General features: G+C 58.4%; 1 protein-coding gene across 4 annotated transcripts; it reads left to right on the top strand.

Annotated features, from left to right (window-relative positions):
* Window positions 1-690: 690 nt before the first annotated feature.
* On the top strand, window positions 691-14,076 carry YTHDF1 (YTH N6-methyladenosine RNA binding protein F1). Of its 4 annotated transcripts, none has more exons than XM_019932397.3 (5): window positions 691-1,007; window positions 1,273-1,300; window positions 2,338-2,417; window positions 9,220-10,740; window positions 13,822-14,076. In XM_019932397.3, exons 1-5 carry the CDS (start codon window positions 981-983, stop codon window positions 13,846-13,848), a joined length of 1,683 nt encoding a protein of 560 aa, XP_019787956.2. In that variant the 5' UTR covers window positions 691-980; the 3' UTR covers window positions 13,849-14,076. The 4 variants fall into 4 exon arrangements, with proteins under 4 accessions (XP_019787956.2, XP_019787957.2, XP_019787958.2 ...); XM_019932398.3 differs by having other exon boundaries at window positions 692-1,007; window positions 1,276-1,300; XM_019932399.3 differs by lacking the exon at window positions 691-1,007 and adding an exon at window positions 2,522-2,700 and having other exon boundaries at window positions 1,276-1,300.
* The last annotated feature ends 4,552 nt before the right edge of the window (window positions 14,077-18,628 follow it).

The raw sequence follows: 18,628 nt of genomic DNA, 5'->3' as shown, positions 1-18,628 counted from the left end.
GTCCATCTCTGAGGAGAGACCAAAAGGCACCTAGCAGGTCCTGGACTAGGGCAAAGTGCAGGGATGAACTCTTTTCCTCCCTGTGGTCAAGAATCTAACATGCAACTATGATTATAAACTGGGGAACCCCTTGGAGACCCAAGAGAGCGCTCACACAGCAGCACCCTCGGGGAACCTCGAGTCGAAGGCTACGCGGGGACAGAGGCTGCAGAAGTCCAGGAGGAGCTGCCCCGAGGACCGCAAAGCTCAGAGCCTGGGCGCCCCTCCAGGGGTTGTTGGAGGGGCGTTTGGGGGAGAGCTGCGGGGTAGAGTGGACTGCAGCCTGGCTATAAGTGGCTTTCGGTGGGTGGCCGCACTCGCTGGCTCGAGTTTCTTCACATCTGGAGAACCAGCGCGGTGGTGCCACCAGGTTCACAACCTGCACCAGTCTGCGCCTGCACGCCACGCGGCAGCAGCATCATCGCCCCCGCTGCGCCTGCTGGCGCGAGGTCCGACAGATGCACACCTGCTGGGCGGTCCCCGCGGCGCCACTGGACACGCCCATGTGACTGCCCAGGCTCGCCCCGCCCTGCCGCGCGAGACTGGGACCCGGGTGTGAGATCCATCCCGCCGGGCGGCGACGCGCAGGCGCGGCGCGTGGCGGCTCGTCGACCTCCCGGCCTGCCCCGCGTTCGCTGACGTCGCGCAGCCTCGTCCTCGCTGCCGCCGCCGCCACCGTAGTCGCCGCTGCTGTCGCCGCCGCTGCAGCTGCCGCCGCCGCCGTTGCCGCCATTGAAGTCTGCGCCTCGTCAGTGCGTCTCGTCCCGCGCCCGCCCGCGAGCGGCCCGCGCGCCCAGCCACCGGCGCCGCCGCCCGGACGGCGCCTGGGGAGGAGGCGGCGGGCCCGGGGCCGCGAGAGCGCGGGTGACAGGCCCGGCCTCGCGGGGAGGCCCGAGCCGGCGGGCGCCCCGGCCCCGCACCGCGCCGGCTGTTCATGAAGCATGTCGGCCACCAGCGTGGACCCCCAGGTAGCGGTGGGGCCGGGGTCGCGGGGCCGGGCGCCGGGCGCCGGGGTCGCGGGGTCCGCTCGCGGAGCGGGAACGCGGGGGCCGGGGTCGCGGGGCCCGGGTCGGGGTCGCGGGGTCGGCGTCGCGGGGCTGGGCCGACGTCGCCCGGGACCGCGGGCCCTTTGGGGCCGGAGCGCGCCGCCCGCCGGGAGGGGTTCTCATGGGTAATTTTGTGTTCCCCTCTCCCCTGGTGCTGTCCGCTCGCGCGTCTGGGCCTGCGGCGAAGCAGAGAACAAAAGGGCAAGATACTAAAGGTGAGCGGAGTCCGGATGGCGGTGCGGGCCGGGAGCGGAGGGGGCGGCGCTCGCCTAGAGCTCGGCGCGCGTGTTGGGGGAGGAGAGGTCTTGGAAGCGGCAGCCAGAACCGCGGAGTTTTTCTCCCTCTTCTTTGGGGAGACGAAACCTTAGGCTGTGATAGTGGGGGAGACGTAACAGGTCGGAAGCAGGGAGTTTTCAAGGAGAAGCAAGCAAATCGGTGGTGAGAGTAACTCCATCTCTCCCTCCCACGGCAGGCTGGTTGATTGGGGTGGGGGAAGGGAAGGAGGCCGGGGGCCCAGCGACCTGCCTGTCTGCGGCCCCAGGTGTGGGGCTGGCCCTGGGGCGGCTGCTGGCCCTTGGCCCTGTACGCTGGCGCCTTACCCCAGTCTTTTGAGCCTCTTGGGATGCTCTGGCTTGGGGTCCACCCCCAAAACTCCGTCTTGGGAGAACTGGTGTCGCTTCATGTTTACTCCGAAGACTGTTTTGAACCAGTGTGTGTGTTACTCGGGTGTAACCAAATACGGTTATCATGTTTTGAGATTGGAGAAGGCCCAGCACTTATTTACCTTTCCCTTCTTTTCCTGGCTGAGCGTGGTGACAGTGGAAAATAAGAGCACAGCCAGATACCAGTTAAGAAGCGTCGCTCAGCTGCAGCTTCCCAGCTTTGCTGCCCACATAGCCAGGCTTTAGGAAGCACCGTTCTCTGTCTGGCAGACATAGATCTCAGCCCACATCATCTTTACCAAAACCTGGTTACGAGTTCCTTGCAGTATTTTGTCTGCACCTATATTTTGTCAATATCTACCAAAGTACGATTAATTTTTATCAGAAACGTAACCTAAGTTATTGAAAGTTTTGTATCAGCTTTCTAATTAGTTGTGTAAGTATCAGTTCTGTAATGTCTGTGCCCATTTTTAAGTAAAAGTGATTTATAGTAGAAGTTGATGGGTATAAACTTGACTATCTTTAATTTCTGTGATTAAAAGGAACTTTAAAAAAATTCAAAGGTAATATTTTGCAACTTCTCATTCTAGTACAAAATGGTTCTTTGCATCAGAAGGATACAGTTCATGACAATGACTTTGAGCCCTACCTTTCTGGACAGTCAAACCAGGTGAGTTTGTTTTTTTATTTTTTAACATTTTTACATTTATTTTGACTGAGGTTTGTAATAAACCTTTATTAGCGTATTTCTGACTTTATTATCCTAAACAACAGAGAAGCAGACTATAAAGTACTAGAAATAAAGGAAGAGGCTGACAAAGGCTTCTATTGAAGAGCAGCTTCACGTTGAAGGTGGGGCATGCGTGCGGGGAAGCTGGTTTTCTCTCTGGAGGAAATGGTGTCCCACGCGCCTGGCAGGCACGCGGGATTCTCGTCGGCCTCAGCACTGGTGGGTGAGTGATGCACTGCGTTAGACAGAGCGGGGGTGTGCGGAGTTCTCTGAAGTTTTCCGGGGACTGTTTTTAGCTCTGGATGATTGGACGTTTGGTCTCGAGCAGCTAGAGCAGGACTCTGGAGTGAGACTGCGGCCTTGGGCTCTTCACACCGCTGCTGACTGTGACGCTTCTTCGATGGCTTGCCCCCTCTGTGCTTGCTTCCTCCTCTTAGGACAGTTGGAAGAGGCGGCCCCTGACAGGGTTGTGGGGAGGGTGAGACTAGATGGTGCCCAGAGAGCTCGAGGCGGCACCTGAGTGAGCTGTAGCCACCTGTTCTCTCAGGGGTCGCAGGCTTTCTCAGCCTTGGCACTAAGGGGGTTGGGGACAGAAACGCTCGCTGTTTGGGGGGCCTTGTAGGATGTTGAGCAGCGTCCCTGGCCTTCATCCGTGAGCTGTCATTCGTATTTGCGTACCACCCTCCGCATAACAACCAAAAACGCCTCAGCAAACATCTGCTGGGGGGCTAAACTGTCCTGGTTAAAACCACTGGGCTAGTTGGAGTTGAGGTTTAAGCAAAAGATCTGCCGCTTTTAAAATGCACAGTGTATGTTTGCTTTAGAGCAAAGTCAGGCTCTGCCTCTTCCCTGTGGGATGAAGCTAGTCTGCCCTTCTGTAACGTTCTACGTCTTAGAACTTTTCTCCATTCTTCTCCTCCTGCTGCACTTGGCAAGTCAGCAGCTGAGGAGCCTGAGAGACCCTGCTCAGGGGGCCCCCTGAGGGCCCACCCCTCCTCTGGGCAGGACAAGGGGCTGCTCAGTGACGGGCTTTCAGCCAGAGGTGATGGCAGGAAGTTAAGTGGACTTACTTATTTCTCTTACGTGATTTGCTCTAGCAGGTGTTGTGTGTGGATTTTAACCAGAAATTCAAGGGAGGGGGTTGCTTCACTTGGAATCTTTTTTTATAAGGTAGGAGCTTTTGATACTCAAGAGGATGTCTTTAAAAGTGGAGTAGATGACTTTCTGATGTCAGGGGAGTAGTCCCAGCTGGCTCACGCTGGAGACGCCGCGTGGAAGCACCGTGGTGGGTTGGTGCTATCAGTGGACAGCCTTAAAACATCCTCTTCATCTTGTGTGTTAAAATGTGTACTTGTCAGCAAGATGATTAATCAGCACATCACTTAGGAGTGAATTTACTGAGAAAACTCTTAATTGAGAACAGACCTTCCAGAAATGCCCAATTGTTGCAGAGTGTAGGAAGCGTGCAACACGGGAGGGCTCTTAGATCCTAGTTTTCCCGGCCTTTTCGTCGTACAGATGAGGAACCTGAAGGCCAGAGAGGCTCTGCTGTGCCTGGTGGCAGAGCCAGGCTGTGGACTGAGGGTCGGTACCTCTCACCCAAGTGTGCAGCGGGATCCTTTGGTCCTGTGTTCGCCACTCGTTTCTTCACGTGGGCTGTGATGCAGTCAAGGGTCCCTTGAGATTGTCACTGCCTCTAGGTGTGGCCTCTGCCGTGACATCCAGCCCAGACTGCTAGTGAGGAAGCCGGAGCGGAGGTTGGTGTGGCAGGAAGCAGTGAGCGCACACTTCCTGTCTGTCCACTTAGCCTTTACTGAGGTGGTGTTGACGTGAGATGAACTGCCCGTGTTTAAAGAGGACGGTTTCATATGTGGCCTTTCCCTGGTACGCATGCGCACCTGTGGAGCCGTCACCGCGGTGGAGGTCGTGGGCGTATCCGTCAGCCCTGGGCTGCTTTCTTACCTTTTCTTAACCCAGCTGTGGTTTGTAGTAGCCGGTTGGAGACACTCTGGTGTTCTGATTTGTGACGCCTTAGCGCTTCGGAAGACTTGGAAAGCATTTAAAAGCGTGCCTTTCCGTTAGCTGACTTGTACCACGCTCGGGGTGGGTGCGCTTCCCTCAGGAAGGCCTGGGGACCCTGCCCTCGGTGTGTGTTTTCCTTCCTAGTGGGAAGGGTTACCGGGGATTCTGCGTCTCCACTCAAGCACTCAGTTGTCGACAGCCTTGTCAGCGTGCCCGGTCACGTCTGACGTAGACAGAAAGGAGAAAAGTCAACTTTTTCGTTTTTCCTCTTTAATAATTCAGCTGTGTTCTAAGTGTACTGAGAAGCATTTGCCTTTTAGGAATGTTGTATAAATTTACTCGTTTCAGGTTCTAGGGCTGATCATTTGTAGTTGCTTTAAGCCGTGCTGTTGATCGAGTCCTCTGATGAGATGTGGGTAGAGCTGCCCGGAGTGCTGTGGGGTGTCCGCCACTTGAGGGTCAGTGTGGCATCTCTTCGAGACCTCGTGTCCACTGTCTCTCACGTGCCGTCCGTCCTGCGTGGTCGAGCTGACAGTTACGCCTCTCTGCTCTCTTGGCAAGAAGCTCCTGTCTGGCCACCCTGAAGGCTCCTTCCTTGGAAATGGTGCTCAGCTGTCACCCAGTGTTTCTGTCAGGTTTGGGGGCGTTTCCCCCAGCGGCACAAAGCTGGACGCACCGACGCCTTCTCGCAGCGCCTGCGCCGTGCAGAGAGCCTGGAGGAGCTCAGCCCGCGCCTTCCTGCTGCTCCACAGTGGCTCCGGGGGCCTGGGTGGGGGTCAGGGGGAGCACTTGGTCATGGGCACTGGTTGCCAGTGGCTGCGTCTGGGAGCCGGGCGCATCCTTCAGACGCGGCGATGGTGCCGCCGAGTGGCATCGGGACACACTGCTCACCGCTGTGAAGCTGCTCAGAGCCGCGCACCTCAAGGGGGGAGACAAGCGCAGAAATTGTGTGGGTGTCGGAAGCCATGGTCTCCTCTGACCTGACCTGCAGCCTGAAGCCCAGGAAAAGCGAGCGGCCAGCCGCACCCCAGGATTTTCCCCAGGAGCTGTGGGCGTGGGGGGCCTGCTCTCAGCCCTGGGTCACTTTGTCACTGCTTTCACAATTGCCCTTGGTACCTCCCCTCTTGCATAGTTTATTCCAGCCCCCTGCATCCCCCACGTAAATGCTTCTCAGCGTACGAGGTGTTCCATGTGCCTTGGCGTCTGAAGCCTTGGGCTTTCCGTTTCTCCCTCCAATCCCTCTTCTTGGTCACTGTAATGGTTGAGTCACTTTATTGTTTGTGAACCTTAAAGCATTTGAGTAATTTCAGAACTTCTCAGAAAAATGGATACAGGAATCAAACGTTCCAACTTTCAAGCAGGTGGTTTTGGTCATTGAGCATGAGGGTTTTTTATAAAACTGGTTAAGTTTTGTTTTAAGTACAAAAAACTTAATTATAGAATAGGTTTATGGGTTTATCGTGTTTTACTGTTTGGTTTTTCAGAGAAAGTCATCTAGGGGTAAGTGTCACGACTATTGGAGTTTATTTTGTTTGGAGTGCCCATTTTGTTTATCACTTTTGACTCGGTCACAAGGAGGCGCCCTGAAAGTCCAACGCTTGGGGGTGTCTTTTCTACTGTCACTGGACTAATTCTGCCTTGGAGACCTGTCAGCCTCCCTTTCTTGAGTCCCTAAGTTATACAAAGGCTACAGTTAGACGTGTCACACGTGAAAGTGGTCTTCGGGGGGGCGCGGTTTTACCTGCGTCGTCCTTAAAAGAGTTGGTTCCATGCTGCTCCTTTGAGTAGCCCCGCGATGCCTCTGCACAGAAGTATTAATGCACTAAGAGAAAGGGCGCGATTTGTCGTCATCCCTTTGGTTTCTGCACCCACGTCCCTGGCAGGTGAACTTGGGCCTCTTCACCTGGGCTGCACAGCTAACTAAGTAGATGGCATGTTTGCTGTCACAGGAGCCCAGCTGGGGAGCGTGGCTCTGAAGAGCCTGAGGCCGCGGCTGGGCGGGCTTCTGAGGGGCTGGGTGTGAGTTCGAGCAGTGCCCGAACCCTGCGGTGCCCCTGGCGGCCTTGTGTTGCAGCTCTCTGAGTGGCACGGTTCAGTTTCACTGTGACTCGGGGCTGGGACAGTCAGCCTGAGCACTGCGGACAGTGGCCCCGAGCCCTGGTGGCGGGGGGCGGGGCGGGGGATGCGGACCGCAGCAGGGAAGGCCCCACGGGTTCTCCCGCTGTTCCTGGCAGCTTTGCCTGTTACTCCGCTGCTTCACTCTTGGGGTTTGGAAGGAGACCCGGCAGATGTGGTAGAAGATGGGCTGCCAGTAAGGGGATGAAAATGGATTCAGTTCCCAGCACCGGAGGTCACTGCATGCAGCCTGCCGTGCACCCCGCGGCCTGGTGGGGACAGACGATGTCGGGAGGGCTCGGCCAGGGCCAGCTCGGAGCCCTGGGGATGGCGGTGCGGGTGGCACGCGGCATCTGCTTAGTAAACCACAGCTTCTTACCCTGTGAACTTGAAGTGAGGCGTCTTCGTTCCTTTTGTTGTATGAATTTAAGTGTTCAAGGGAGAGCTGCAGTCCAGGTTATTTCACGATTTTCCAGTAAAGAGCTGCAGCCTCACTGGTGCTCTCCTCGTAGTGACCTGCCTGCATTGACACGTTGTGGGAGGAGAGGGTGGAGTCCTCCCAGGGCTGCCTCCGCCTTGGTCCTGCCTGTGGCTGGGTGAAGGATTCGGGGGTGCCGGCTGGCTCACCTCCTCTTTCCCTGGACAGTCCTGGCTGGAGGTGGCTGAGAACTGCCCATCTGCACGATGGGGTCTGTGTGACCAGGGTGTTGGGCTTCTCCATTAATAGTGAGGTTGGGGTGGACTTGAGGGACGTGCCCTGGTTAACACAGTGCTTGTGGTCTCACGTTTTAAGGGAAGTCCTGTCGTGCTTAAGGCTGAAGCGTGGGTCAGAAGGGAGGTGCTGGCCCCGTGGGCTCAGTGCTCCGTGGCCGTGCTCCTGTGGCTCCGGTTGGATGCGTGGCTGTGTGGTGTGGATGCCACGCAGCCCTTGGGTCCTCTCTTCTCCCGAGTGCATTCCTTGTGTGCGAGGGAGGCCGCGTTGATGTGGCCCCGCCAGTGCCGAGGTGGGTGCCCAGCTGGTGGGGGAGGAGAGTGCTGGCCTCCCTTCAGAAGGCTTGTCCCCATTGTGCTGTTGAGGCACCGGTGGGCGCCGAGGTCAGAGGCTGGAGGCTTCCACCCCTGGGGCTGCCCCACCTCACAGGGCAAGTCCGCCACCCTGGCCTCCCAGGGACTGACTCTCCTCAGAGCAGCCCCTCCTGCGGGCACAGGGTGGGTGGAGGCAAGCAGGGAGGCGGGGCTGGGGGGGCCACAATGCGGGGGCCAGAGTCACTGAGATCCTTTCAAGGGCAGTGGCTCAGGCGGCTCCCCTGCATTCAGAGCACTGATGACGGCCACTTGTCTGGCTTTTTCTACCCCCTGAGAATCTCAAGGATTCGTGTTAACAGGCAAATAGGTATTACTCCATTTTAAAAGTGCTTCTGGAATAGTCTGCCGTCAAGTGGAGCAGCCAGCAGGAAGGAGGCGTGATTCCCGAAGCCCCAGGAATCCTAGGATGGGGCGGGGGGAGGAGGTGCCAGGGGGGACCGGCGGAGGGTGCCTGGGTCAGCACATCCCGTGCTGGGCCGGGATGTGCCGAGGAACTGGCCTGTCCTCCACGGGACTTCTGGGGGCTCCGGAGAGCTACTCCCTGTTCTCATTCCAGTGAAGCAGAGCCTCCTCCAGTCACCTGGGACACCAGCCACCCTCTGCCGGCCAGGGCAGCGGGTCCTCTGACTGGATGACAGGTGCGGGGTCGGGGAGGAGGGCTCTAGCCGCCGCTCTGCTTGTAGAACTTTCTGGTTACTTGGGAGAACTATGCAGAAATCGGACCAGAGAACTCCATGTTTGCCCCCGCTCTTGCTTTCCTTCACAGCCTTTCTGCTCTCGGGCCCAGTTCTGACCAGGACCCCTGGGTGAGTCTCTCTCCAAGGAGACGTCTTCCCAGAACTGCTGACCCCAGGTCTAAACCCGGCCCTGGGCAGCTTTCCTGAACCCCGCCCCCCCCCCAAGGGGAGGCCCTGCAGCTACTTAAACTCCTCCCAGGGGTTCCGGCCATCACACGGAGGCACATTTTCAGTAAGGGTCTCCCCGCCGTAGCCAGCTCCCCTCTGAGAGCCCCAGGAAACGGTGGGGACTGAGGGGGCCAGACCCCTTTGGGCTCAGGGGTAGGGGCGGGGCGGGAGTCCTGGGGGTCATCCAGGTGGGTCATCAGCACGCCTGTAGCCCTGAGCTCGTGGCTGCTGCCTCCTTAAAGCTTGCTCACTTGGCGCTGTGCTGTCCGTGCTGTCAGTGTCCTGCGTAAGCATTATTGCCAGTGGGACAGAGACCTGTTCCTCAGGCTGAGTGCCTTGAAGTGGGCCACTCTTCAAGGTGCAGTGGAGGGGTTGCTGAGAGGATTGCTTCACCTAACTTGAATCCAGATCAGTTGCAAGTGACCCTTTTGTTTGGAGTGGCCCCTGGGTCGTCTGGGCGTCGCCCTCTCTGTCCTGGCTGGGCGCGCTGGGAGGGGAGCCGGTGCTGCACAGGCCCGTTCCCCACCAGCCTGCGCTGAAGTAGGCGTGCTTGACGTGGCAGCGCCTCCTCCGGGTCGGGACACGTCTAACTCATCACGTGCTTGTTTCCGCAGAGTAACAGTTACCCCTCCATGGCCGACCCCTACCTGTCCAGCTATTACCCACCATCCATCGGATTTCCCTACTCCCTCAATGAAGCGCCGTGGTCTACCGGAGGGGATCCTCCAATCCCATACCTCACCACCTACGGACAGCTCAGTAACGGAGACCAGCATTTTGTGCACGATGCTGTTTTCGGGCAGCCTGGGGGCCTGGGGAACAACATCTATCAGCACAGGTTTAATTTTTTCCCCGAAAACCCCGCCTTCTCGGCCTGGGGGGCGAGTGGGTCTCAGGGGCAGCAGGCTCAGAGTTCAGCTTATGGGAACAGCTACACCTACCCGCCGAGCTCCCTGGGCGGCACGATCGTGGACGGACAGACAGGCTTTCACAGCGACACCCTCAACAAGGCCCCTGGAATGAATAGCCTGGAGCAGGGCATGGTGGGCCTGAAGATCGGGGATGTCACCACCTCTGCAGTCAAGACGGTGGGATCGGTTGTCAGCAGCGTGGCGATGACGGGCATCCTTTCCGGCAGCGGCGGGACGAACGTGACCATGCCGGTGTCGAAGCCGACCTCGTGGGCGGCCATCGCCAGCAAGCCCGCCAAACTGCAGCCGAAGATGAAGGCGAAGAGCGGGCCCGCCGTCGGGGGCGCGCTGCCCCCTCCGCCCATAAAGCATAACATGGACATTGGCACCTGGGACAACAAGGGGCCCGTGCCCAAGGCCCCGGCTCCGCAGCCCCAGCCGGCCCCCCAGGCGGCCCCCCAGCCCCAGCCGGCCGTGCAGCCCCTTCCCACCCAGCCTCCCCCTCCGGCCCCACCACAGCATCCGGGCCCCCAGCAGCCACCCCAGACCCGCTGGGTCGCCCCTCGCAACAGAAGCACGGCGTTCGGGCAGAGCGGGGGGACCAGCGGCGACAGTAACTCTCCCGGGAGCGCCCAGCCCAGCGCCACCCCGAGCCCGGAGTCCCACCCCGTCCTAGAAAAACTGAAAGCCGCCCACAGCTACAACCCCAAGGAGTTTGACTGGAACCTGAAGAGCGGCCGCGTGTTCATCATCAAGAGCTACTCAGAGGATGACGTGCACCGCTCCATCAAGTACTCCCTCTGGTGCAGCACGGAGCACGGCAACCGGCGCCTGGACAGCGCCTTCCGCGCCCTCGGCAGCAAGGGGCCCGTCTACCTGCTCTTCAGCGTCAATGGCAGCGGCCACTTCTGCGGGGTGGCTGAGATGAAGTCACCCGTGGACTACGGCACCAGCGCCGGGGTCTGGTCCCAGGACAAGTGGAAGGGCAAGTTCGACGTGAAGTGGATCTTCGTCAAGGACGTGCCCAACAACCAGCTCCGGCACATCCGGCTGGAGAACAATGACAACAAGCCGGTCACCAACTCCCGTGACACCCAGGAGGTGCCCCTGGAGAAGGCGAAGCAAGTGCTGAAGATCATCGCCTCGTACAAGCACAGCACCTCCATCTTCGACGACTTCTCGCACTACGAGAAGCGCCAGGAGGAGGAGGAGGTGGTGCGCAAGGTGAGTGTGGGTCCCGGGGGTGCGGTGGGTCGCTGGCAGGGGCGGGGGACGTCTGAGTGGTCACCACCCCGGAACCTGGGGTCCTTTTCCAGTTGTTAAGAAACACTGGTGCACACACTCTTGTAAAGGACCTGCGGCTAACTTGCTCTTTTCTCTTTGTGAATTATGATGTTTTCTAGAACAGTGCTTCCTAGTCTCTGTCCAGCCAGGAACACTTAGAAATACTGTTCTGTGGCCCTGGGGTGGACAGGCGGGGCTGCTGGGGCAGATACCCCACCGAGGGCCTCGCTGGGCGTTGCCCTCGGCAGCAGGGACGCTCTGGTCTAGGGCTCGCTGCTTGCTTCTCTCTCGAAAACCCAATATCCTGCAGTTTTTGGAAACCTGAGTTTGCTCGTCTAGAGAGTAGAAGGGCAGGGGAGGGGGAGGTTGGAATGCAGGCAGTTCATAACTGAAATGTGTGCGTCTAGAGTCACAGCGAAAACCCTTGGGTGGGTCTCTGAGTGGGTCCCAACCTCCTGTGGCAGCCCACGGAATGAGTCTGCTCTGTAGGAGACCAGGGCTCAGAGGCCTGTCAGTTGGCCCAGAAATGGGAAAAATAAGGGCATTGTGACACACTTGGCAAAGCCGCTTCGTTCAAGAGAGTTCGTCCTGAGATTCTTCCTACTGTTTTGGTGTTAAAATGTTCTTTCTTTCGTGAAATGTCAGTTGATAATAGGTGGGTTTTCAACCCCTGTTCAGTCCTCTGTATTACAAAAAAAAAAAAAGCGTTACCCATCTGGGAAGTTCAGTGTCCTGAGTGTTTTCCGGCAGAAAGGCTTGTAAATGGGGTGTACAGAGAACACAGTGCTGGTAGCGGTTTTAAAGTTGTACAAAACTAACAGCTCACAGTTTGCAAAACTTTGAAAGCAGGTTGGTCCCACTCTCACTCTTGGGCGGAAAGGAGAAGGGCTTATTTCCAGTTACTGCGAAATTGGGTATAAAATGAAACACCAAATTGCTGGATTTGCAGGGACAGGACGGAGATCATGCTCACGAGACTTGACGTCCCTGGTGACTGGGCGCCGGCTCTGTGTGTGTGGCGTCTTAGGTGCTGTGGCCCTGGGTTCTGCTGGTTGTGATGAGCTGAGGGGTAAACTTGTGCCCCGCCCTGGTGGGTGTTTGAAGGTGCTGGTGACCTAGAACTTGCCTCGTGATGGAGCTGGCGCGTCAGGAATGGGCGGAGGAAGGAGCAGCCCTCCCTCAGACCCTCGGGGCCCGAGGCTTCCAGGTGTTACTGCAGCGGGCTCGGCCCGCTGTCCTCTGCCGCCCAGTGTCCTCTGCCGCCGGGCTTCGCTGTGAGGCTTCCCCGGGCTGCTCCTCCCTCCCCCTGGGGCAGCGAATGCTCCAGAAGCAGGTGAGCGCCTGCGAGGAAAGGTGCGCGGGCCAGCTGGGCTGAAAGCCTTTGTCCACAGGGGTCAGCGTTCCATTAATCCATGTTCTGGAAGCCCGACCTCTTGCTGTCCTGGTGGCCTCTCTCGAGCTCGCTGGACTGTAGAGGAGTGGGGGTGGGTCTCAACGTTGCCCCAGAAACTTCCACCAGGACGCTTGTCTTCAGGGCTCGTTCAGGAGTCGGCAGCTGGCATTGCTTTCCGTGCAGGAGTTGGGTGTGTCCTTAAGAAGGACGGGTACTGAGATGAGGTTGGGAGCAGCTCCCTGAAAACCCTGAGCTTGCTGGCGAGGCCACCGCCACCAAGAAGGCCGCCCTGGAGACTCTCAAGAAGTCCTTTTGTTGATCAGCTGGAGTTTGACTCCATTGCTTTGAAATGATCATGACGCTTAGAAACACGTTGTGTTGAAAGGTAAGATGTACTTGCCCTTCTGCAGGAGTGCTGGCTGTCCTGCATCTCAGCCGTCCATCTGAAAGCCAGCTGGCTCCTTAGGGAAGCACCAAGTCTTGTGGCAGCTGGGTCAGACCCAGCCCTGCAAGCCTCTGGGTTTTAAATGTAGAAACAGCCACTCCTTAGGGCGCTTAAAATAGTGCAGGTTTTAAGTGACAGAGTCAAGCTGAAGAGTCCCTCATACGACTGGACTGGCCACGGTCCGGGGTCAGCTCTGCACAGGCACGCAACTCAGTGGAAAACCGGGCAGAGACAGGGTTAGGAGTGCGCCGTCTCTGTTGGGTTTGCTGTGAGAAGAGGCTGTTCACAGTCTCGGGGGTGGTGGTCCTTGTAATGGTTGAAGGGAGTCGGGGCTTTGGGAGGTGCCCACGCTTGTCGGCACCACTCCAGCCGCAGCCACTTTGAACTCCAAAGAGAGGCTTGCGCTGCTCTCCAGGAGGGGCAGTAGCTGTGGTCTTCCTCGGAGGATGCAGAACACGGAGCTCCTGATCCTTCCGGTTCAGAGTTCAGGGTGGGGAGGCAGTGTTAATTCTTGGAGCTGCGGCCATCCACCCACCCAGCCCGGCTCACCCACATGCTCTGGGGCTTTTCAGGACCGTGAGACGGTTTGAAAAGCACCGCAGGTGCCCTGCCCTGGTGACGGCACAGAGGATGTGGGGGAGTCAGCGTCTTATGAACCTGAAGACACACGCGGTCCGTTTCTAGCAAAAGAGAGGGTTTTGCTTGTGTTGTACATTACACGTGTAGTGATCCCAAATGTTTGGGCGTTGCGTCATCGCCCAACCCCTGTCCGGCAGTGTCCATTACCAGCTTCATCCTGCTTGAGGGGGGCAGGAGGAGGGGGACTGTTCCATGTCTCAGCTGAATCGTAAGTAGAGGCCTAGATGGCTTCCGGCAGGCAGGCAGCCGTGGGGAGGGACTGAGCTGCGGGTCACAGGCTTGTCACACACTTTGGGAAAGGTGGTCCGCTTGGTGGGAGGAAATAAACTGGCCAGGGGAGTCTTCCCTGCGCAGGTGGCCACCACGTCAGGCGGTTATCAGGCGCCCATTCCGTGTGGCCAGGACCCCGAAGCTTGGAACTGTCTTGGGCGGTGGCCCCTGCAGGGAGCCGGGTCCAGATCTGGCCACAGCACCTCGACCTGGAGGGAATTTGTCTGCGCGGCACGTTCGCTCACTGTGTTAAGCTTCTTTTCTCTTTTTACAGGAGCGGCAGAATCGAAACAAGCAGTGAGGACGAAGCAGGTTCTGTACCGTCAGACGTGGGGCTGGCGCGGTTGGAGAGTGTGTGCTCGGTGCTGTCTCTTGGCGTCGGCTCTGGCCGGCCTCGCGCAGGGCTCGACTGCTCGCATCTTTACGTTCTTTGTAGTTTATTTTTGCCCAGATGATCTGCATTTGTTTGTATTTTTTCTATGTATTACAGTATTGTAGAACTCACCAATAAAGGACTATGTTTTCGTCAGCTTATCAGTCACACTGACCTAATGTGAAATATAAGTACCCTTAAAAACAAAAACCTAATCCATCCCGAAGAGTTATTATTATTATTATTGGTGAAAATTATGTTCTTATGTTCACGGTCATTTAATATCTTTACATGAGACTTCTTGTCTCTCACCCCTTTTGCTTTAATAGCGAGCGTAAGAACCCGTGCGTCGTCCGGCATTTAGCGTGTTCTGTTCAAGGGCTTCCCTTCAGGATATGCCGAAGTCACAGGCTGATGACCGCCTCGTCAGCCGCGTTGCCATTTCGTCTGTTACCTGTCGTCTGAATGCTGATCTGCCCGTTTGATTTCTACTGGACAGAAGGATAAATTCCAGTCTCCCCAGTTTGGTGAACCTGCTGTTTCCTGGGAACACGGGTCTTGCACAGCCGTGCGCGCCCGGCGGCTGCTCTGCTCCTACTCAGGCGGTGACCACAGGCCCGCGTGCGGAGGCCTTCCTCGTTGTGTGCAGGCCGTTCGCTCCCCCTTTTCTTCACTGGAGAGTCCTAATGCCGTTTCACGTTTTTATGCCAATAATGCTAAGCTTTAAACCTGGGATCTGGTAGTCCAGACGGTGTGATGGGTGATGCCACCGATTGTAAATTTCAGCGTGCGTGTCTAGTTTTTTTCCTGTTGAATGGGTACAAAAAAGCAAACAAACAGAAAACCTTTTAGAAACTGAATTTGCTGTCGTGTCTTGTGGGACGAGGGGCCTCCGAAGCACTCGCCACGGGAGTTCGAGCATGAAAGCAGTGTGCACGCCTGCCTGGCGCCCCGCACACGAGCCGGGCAGAGCCTCCCGTGCGGAGCGCAGGTGCTCTCTGAAAGCTGTACTCGCCAGGCCCTCCGAGTTACAGTTTAAGCCGTTTTATCTAGACTTGTATTTAGAACATGTCACTTTCTCTGAACTGTTATTGCCTGTACGGAGTCACAGACGACATCGGATAACTTCCTCTAGGAGAATACAAGCCTTAATAAACAATACCTATTTAGCAAGTCTGCGGTCACTTCATTCTTCACCCCGTTTTACCGGTTAATGTTTTTGTTTGTTTTTTGCTGTACGCGGGCCCCTCACTGTTGTGGTCTCTCCCGTTGCGGAGCACAGGCTCCAGACGCGCAGGCTCAGCGGCCATGGCTCACGGGCCCAGCCGCTCCGCGGCATGTGGGATCTTCCCGGACCGGGGCACGAACCCGTGTCCCTTGCATCGGCAGGCGGACTCTCAACCACTGCGCCACCAGGGAAGCCCACTGGTTAATATTTTACTTGCAGAGCTGGTTAAAAGGGTCACTTCGAGAGGTCCGTGTGTCTCCCATGTCTGCCAGCCGTTTCTCACGTGTGCTTGGCCGTCGGGTGGCCTCAAAGAGCAGGTGGCTCCCGGCTCGTCAGGTGGTCGGTGGGCGATGCGCTGATGGCAGTGCTGTGACACGGTGCCCTGCCTCTTCCTGCGAGTCAGCGGCAGAGGCCGTGACAGGATCAGCTACCAACCGGCCTGTGCACCTGTTCCTTAAATGGCACAGGCTCTGAAGGTGACCCCCAATGCTGCCAGCTCGCACCAGCCCTGGATCAGAGGGCGGCCGCCCTGCTGGCTTTGGGGGCACTCGGGCCTGAACGTTCCCGAGGAGGGAAAGCTACGCAGGTCGCGGTGTGGAAGGGTCAGCGGGGACCTGGCGTCACATCTCGCTTACAAAGGGCTGCTGCTTGTCTGCCCTCCCCAAAAACCCAGCCGGTCAGCCCACCCAGAAGCCCACCCGCGGGGAGTCTTAGCTCTGCGGTGGCTTCTGTCCGCCCAGTGTGCTCCACACATCCCTCCGGCTCCAGAGGTTTCCTCGGAGGGTCTGACCGCAGACCGCGTCCTCACGGGCTGGCCCATGGGCGGCTCTTGCGCACTGGGTGTTAAACTGTCCAGTGACAGGGAGGCCCGGACAGAGGCGGGCTTGGCCTGCTGGTGGCCTGTGGCTTCTCCCTCAGTGGGCCCTGTGCCTCGGGTCCCTTGCCATCCAGGAAACGTGGGGTGGGGGGGGGCTCATCGGGCACGACAACAGCCTGAGCCCAGGCCCACGAGCAGGTTCTTGTCAGGGCGCGGGGTCCTCGTGTCCCACCAGCGAACGCCGTGGCCGCCAGCGGAGTCCTCGCGTGGGCTGCTCAGCCTTGTGTGCAAACCGCTCCTGCCCCTCCCCAGCCTCCCCCGCAGGCCCCGCGCTGGCTTCTCCCGCATCCTGCAGTCGCTCTTGAGCTTTGCACGCTCGACTGTTTTCGAAACCAGTGTGTTGTAAAAGGAATTTGAGCAGTTGTCCTGCACCGCGTCTTTACTTCAGTGACAGGATGAGTCACCCGGGGAACCTTTTTGAGCTGAGCGATCACCCGGTGGACCACGTCTTCCTGTACTGGAAAGGCCCCCAGAGGAGGGTGCAGGGGAAGGGGGATGGGAACAGCCATGCGCCAGGTAGTAACTTGGACCCCTCCTCGCCAGGCAGCGGGTCCAGGGTAGGTGCCACCTGGACGCAGCCTCAGCACCCACCCGGGGGCCCTGGCTTCACCCCTGACGGCAGCCTTCCTGAGGGCAGCTCTGGGAGCGACCAGACAGGTGCCCGACCTGCTGGCCCCCGTGGTGACACAGGGCGAGGCTCCCGTCGAGGGTCCTAGCGGGTGCAGAGCCGGGAGGTGCAGGAATACCCCTCCGGGTACAGGGCGGCTCTGGGCTCTTGCAGGCTGGCAGTGCGGGTGGTGGTTTCTCATGTGACCAGGCTGCCCTCTGCCCCACTGGAGTCTGGGAGGGGAAGAGAGATGAGGGGCTGGGGGCCGACCCCTGCTTGACATGGTGACAGGGTAAGGTGACATGGGGAGGGCCATGTCACCTCAGCCCTGCTTAACTGGCTTGGAAATTAGGGGCTTCCATAGGTTGAGGGGGAGGGGCTCTCCCCGGCAGGGGCCCAGCCAGGCCGGGGACCCAGGGCGCAGTGCTCTGGACGAGTAGTGGCCGGAGGCGGCGTCCAGCCCCGGAAGCACCCCTCCCACCTCCCAGGTGTCGGTTCTGCCACCACCTCCATCCGTTGGGAGGAGACCCCGAGCCCTCCCTCTGTCTCGGGACCGTTTGCTTGGGTTGGGTTAGTGGTGGCCTTGGCGTCCCCAGGGCCTACGGGAAGTGGCAGGGTGGCCTGCCTCGCCCCTGTCTTGGTGGGAGAGACTGAGGGGGGAGCAAGTACCATTTCTCAGTCTAGGTCGAGAGGTCAGGAGGGTGGGCTTGATGAGCCCCCAGAACGTCCAGGTCCCTGGGCGGAGCTGCTCCATGGCTGGGGAGGGCCTCACTCCCCTTTGCTATTTTGGGGGGCCTGCCACCCCCTTGGGACAGGGCTTAGGCACCTGGAGATGGAGAGGGTACCGGGTGCCGCGAAAGGGGGCCCTGGTCCCAGGTCGGGGAAAGCTGCTCACAGAGGCATATTCCAGGGGGCTAGGATGGGGCTGAGGGCTGGTGAGGAAGCCACATTCTTTGTTTTCAAACTTTTAATTTGGAAATAATGTCAGATTTACAGGAAAGCTGTGAGAAGAGGAATAGAACAGAGAATACCTTTCACCCAGAGCTGCTTGGTGCCGGCGTTTCGCCCCATTTCCTCAAGCATTTGCTGGCTGTGTGTGCGTGGGTGTGTGTGCGTGGGTGTGTGCGTGGGTGTGTGCGCGTGGGTGTGTGTGCGTGGGTTGTGTGCGTGTGTGCGTGGGTGTGTAGGCATGCCATTGTCTTGTATGTGTAGGTATGTGTATATATAGGTGTGTGCATGTGTCATATATGTGTGTAGATGTGTGCGTGTGTTGTATATGCGTGCCTGTGCCTGTGCAGGTGTGTGTGTGCATGTGTGTGTGTACGTATGTGCGGTATATGCACGCATGTGTGTGTACAGGTAGGTAGGTGCTGAGCACATGTGTTGTGTGTGCACGTGTTGCGTGTGTGCTCTGGCCCGTGTGAGGTCTGTGCGGAGCGCTCAGCAGGTGATCGCATGTGTGTGTACAGGTAGGTAGGTGCTGAGCACATGTGTTGTGTGTGTGCACGTGTTGCGTGTGTGCTCTGGCCCGTGTGAGGTCTGTGCGGAGCTCTCAGCAGGTGATCGCATGTGTGTGTACAGGTAGGTAGGTGCTGAGCACATGTGTTGTGTGTGCACGTGTTGCGTGTGTGCTCTGGCCCGTGTGAGGTCTGTGCGGAGCTCTCAGCAGGTGATCGCATGTGCTTGGCTGCAGCACATCGTCAGGCTCCAGTGAGTGGATGCGGCTGGGCCCAGTTTGGTAATCAACACAACAGTGTGCTTGAGAGCATCCTGGGGGCGCTGCTTCCTGGCCACGCCTCCCTGTGGAGGAAGCCTCAAGGTCATGCGCAGCACCCCCACCCACCCCGCTCCCTGCTCTGGACCGGGAGCCCCGGCTCCTCGCCGACCTGGTGGAGAGGCCTCGGGGTCGATCTTACCCCTCCAGCTCGTTCCGCCGAGGCCCCCGGGTGGCTGGCCCCTCGGTGGCCTCCTCTGGCGATTGCTGTCCAGGGCCGGT

Source organism: Tursiops truncatus, chromosome 15, assembly GCF_011762595.2.
Source record: "Tursiops truncatus isolate mTurTru1 chromosome 15, mTurTru1.mat.Y, whole genome shotgun sequence".
Taxonomy (NCBI): domain Eukaryota; kingdom Metazoa; phylum Chordata; class Mammalia; order Artiodactyla; family Delphinidae; genus Tursiops; species Tursiops truncatus.
Note: the sequence above shows the minus strand (reverse complement) of the source record. Positions and strands in the feature narration are given on the sequence as shown.

Coding starts and splice junctions, on each gene's coding strand:
- YTHDF1 (XM_019932397.3), top strand. CDS start 981: ATGTCGGCCACCAGCGTGGACCCCCAG. Junction 1,008..1,272: donor CCACCAGCGTGGACCCCCAG/GTAGCGGTGGGG, acceptor CCTGCGGCGAAG/CAGAGAACAAAAGGGCAAGA. Junction 2,418..9,219: donor TTTCTGGACAGTCAAACCAG/GTGAGTTTGTTT, acceptor TTGTTTCCGCAG/AGTAACAGTTACCCCTCCAT.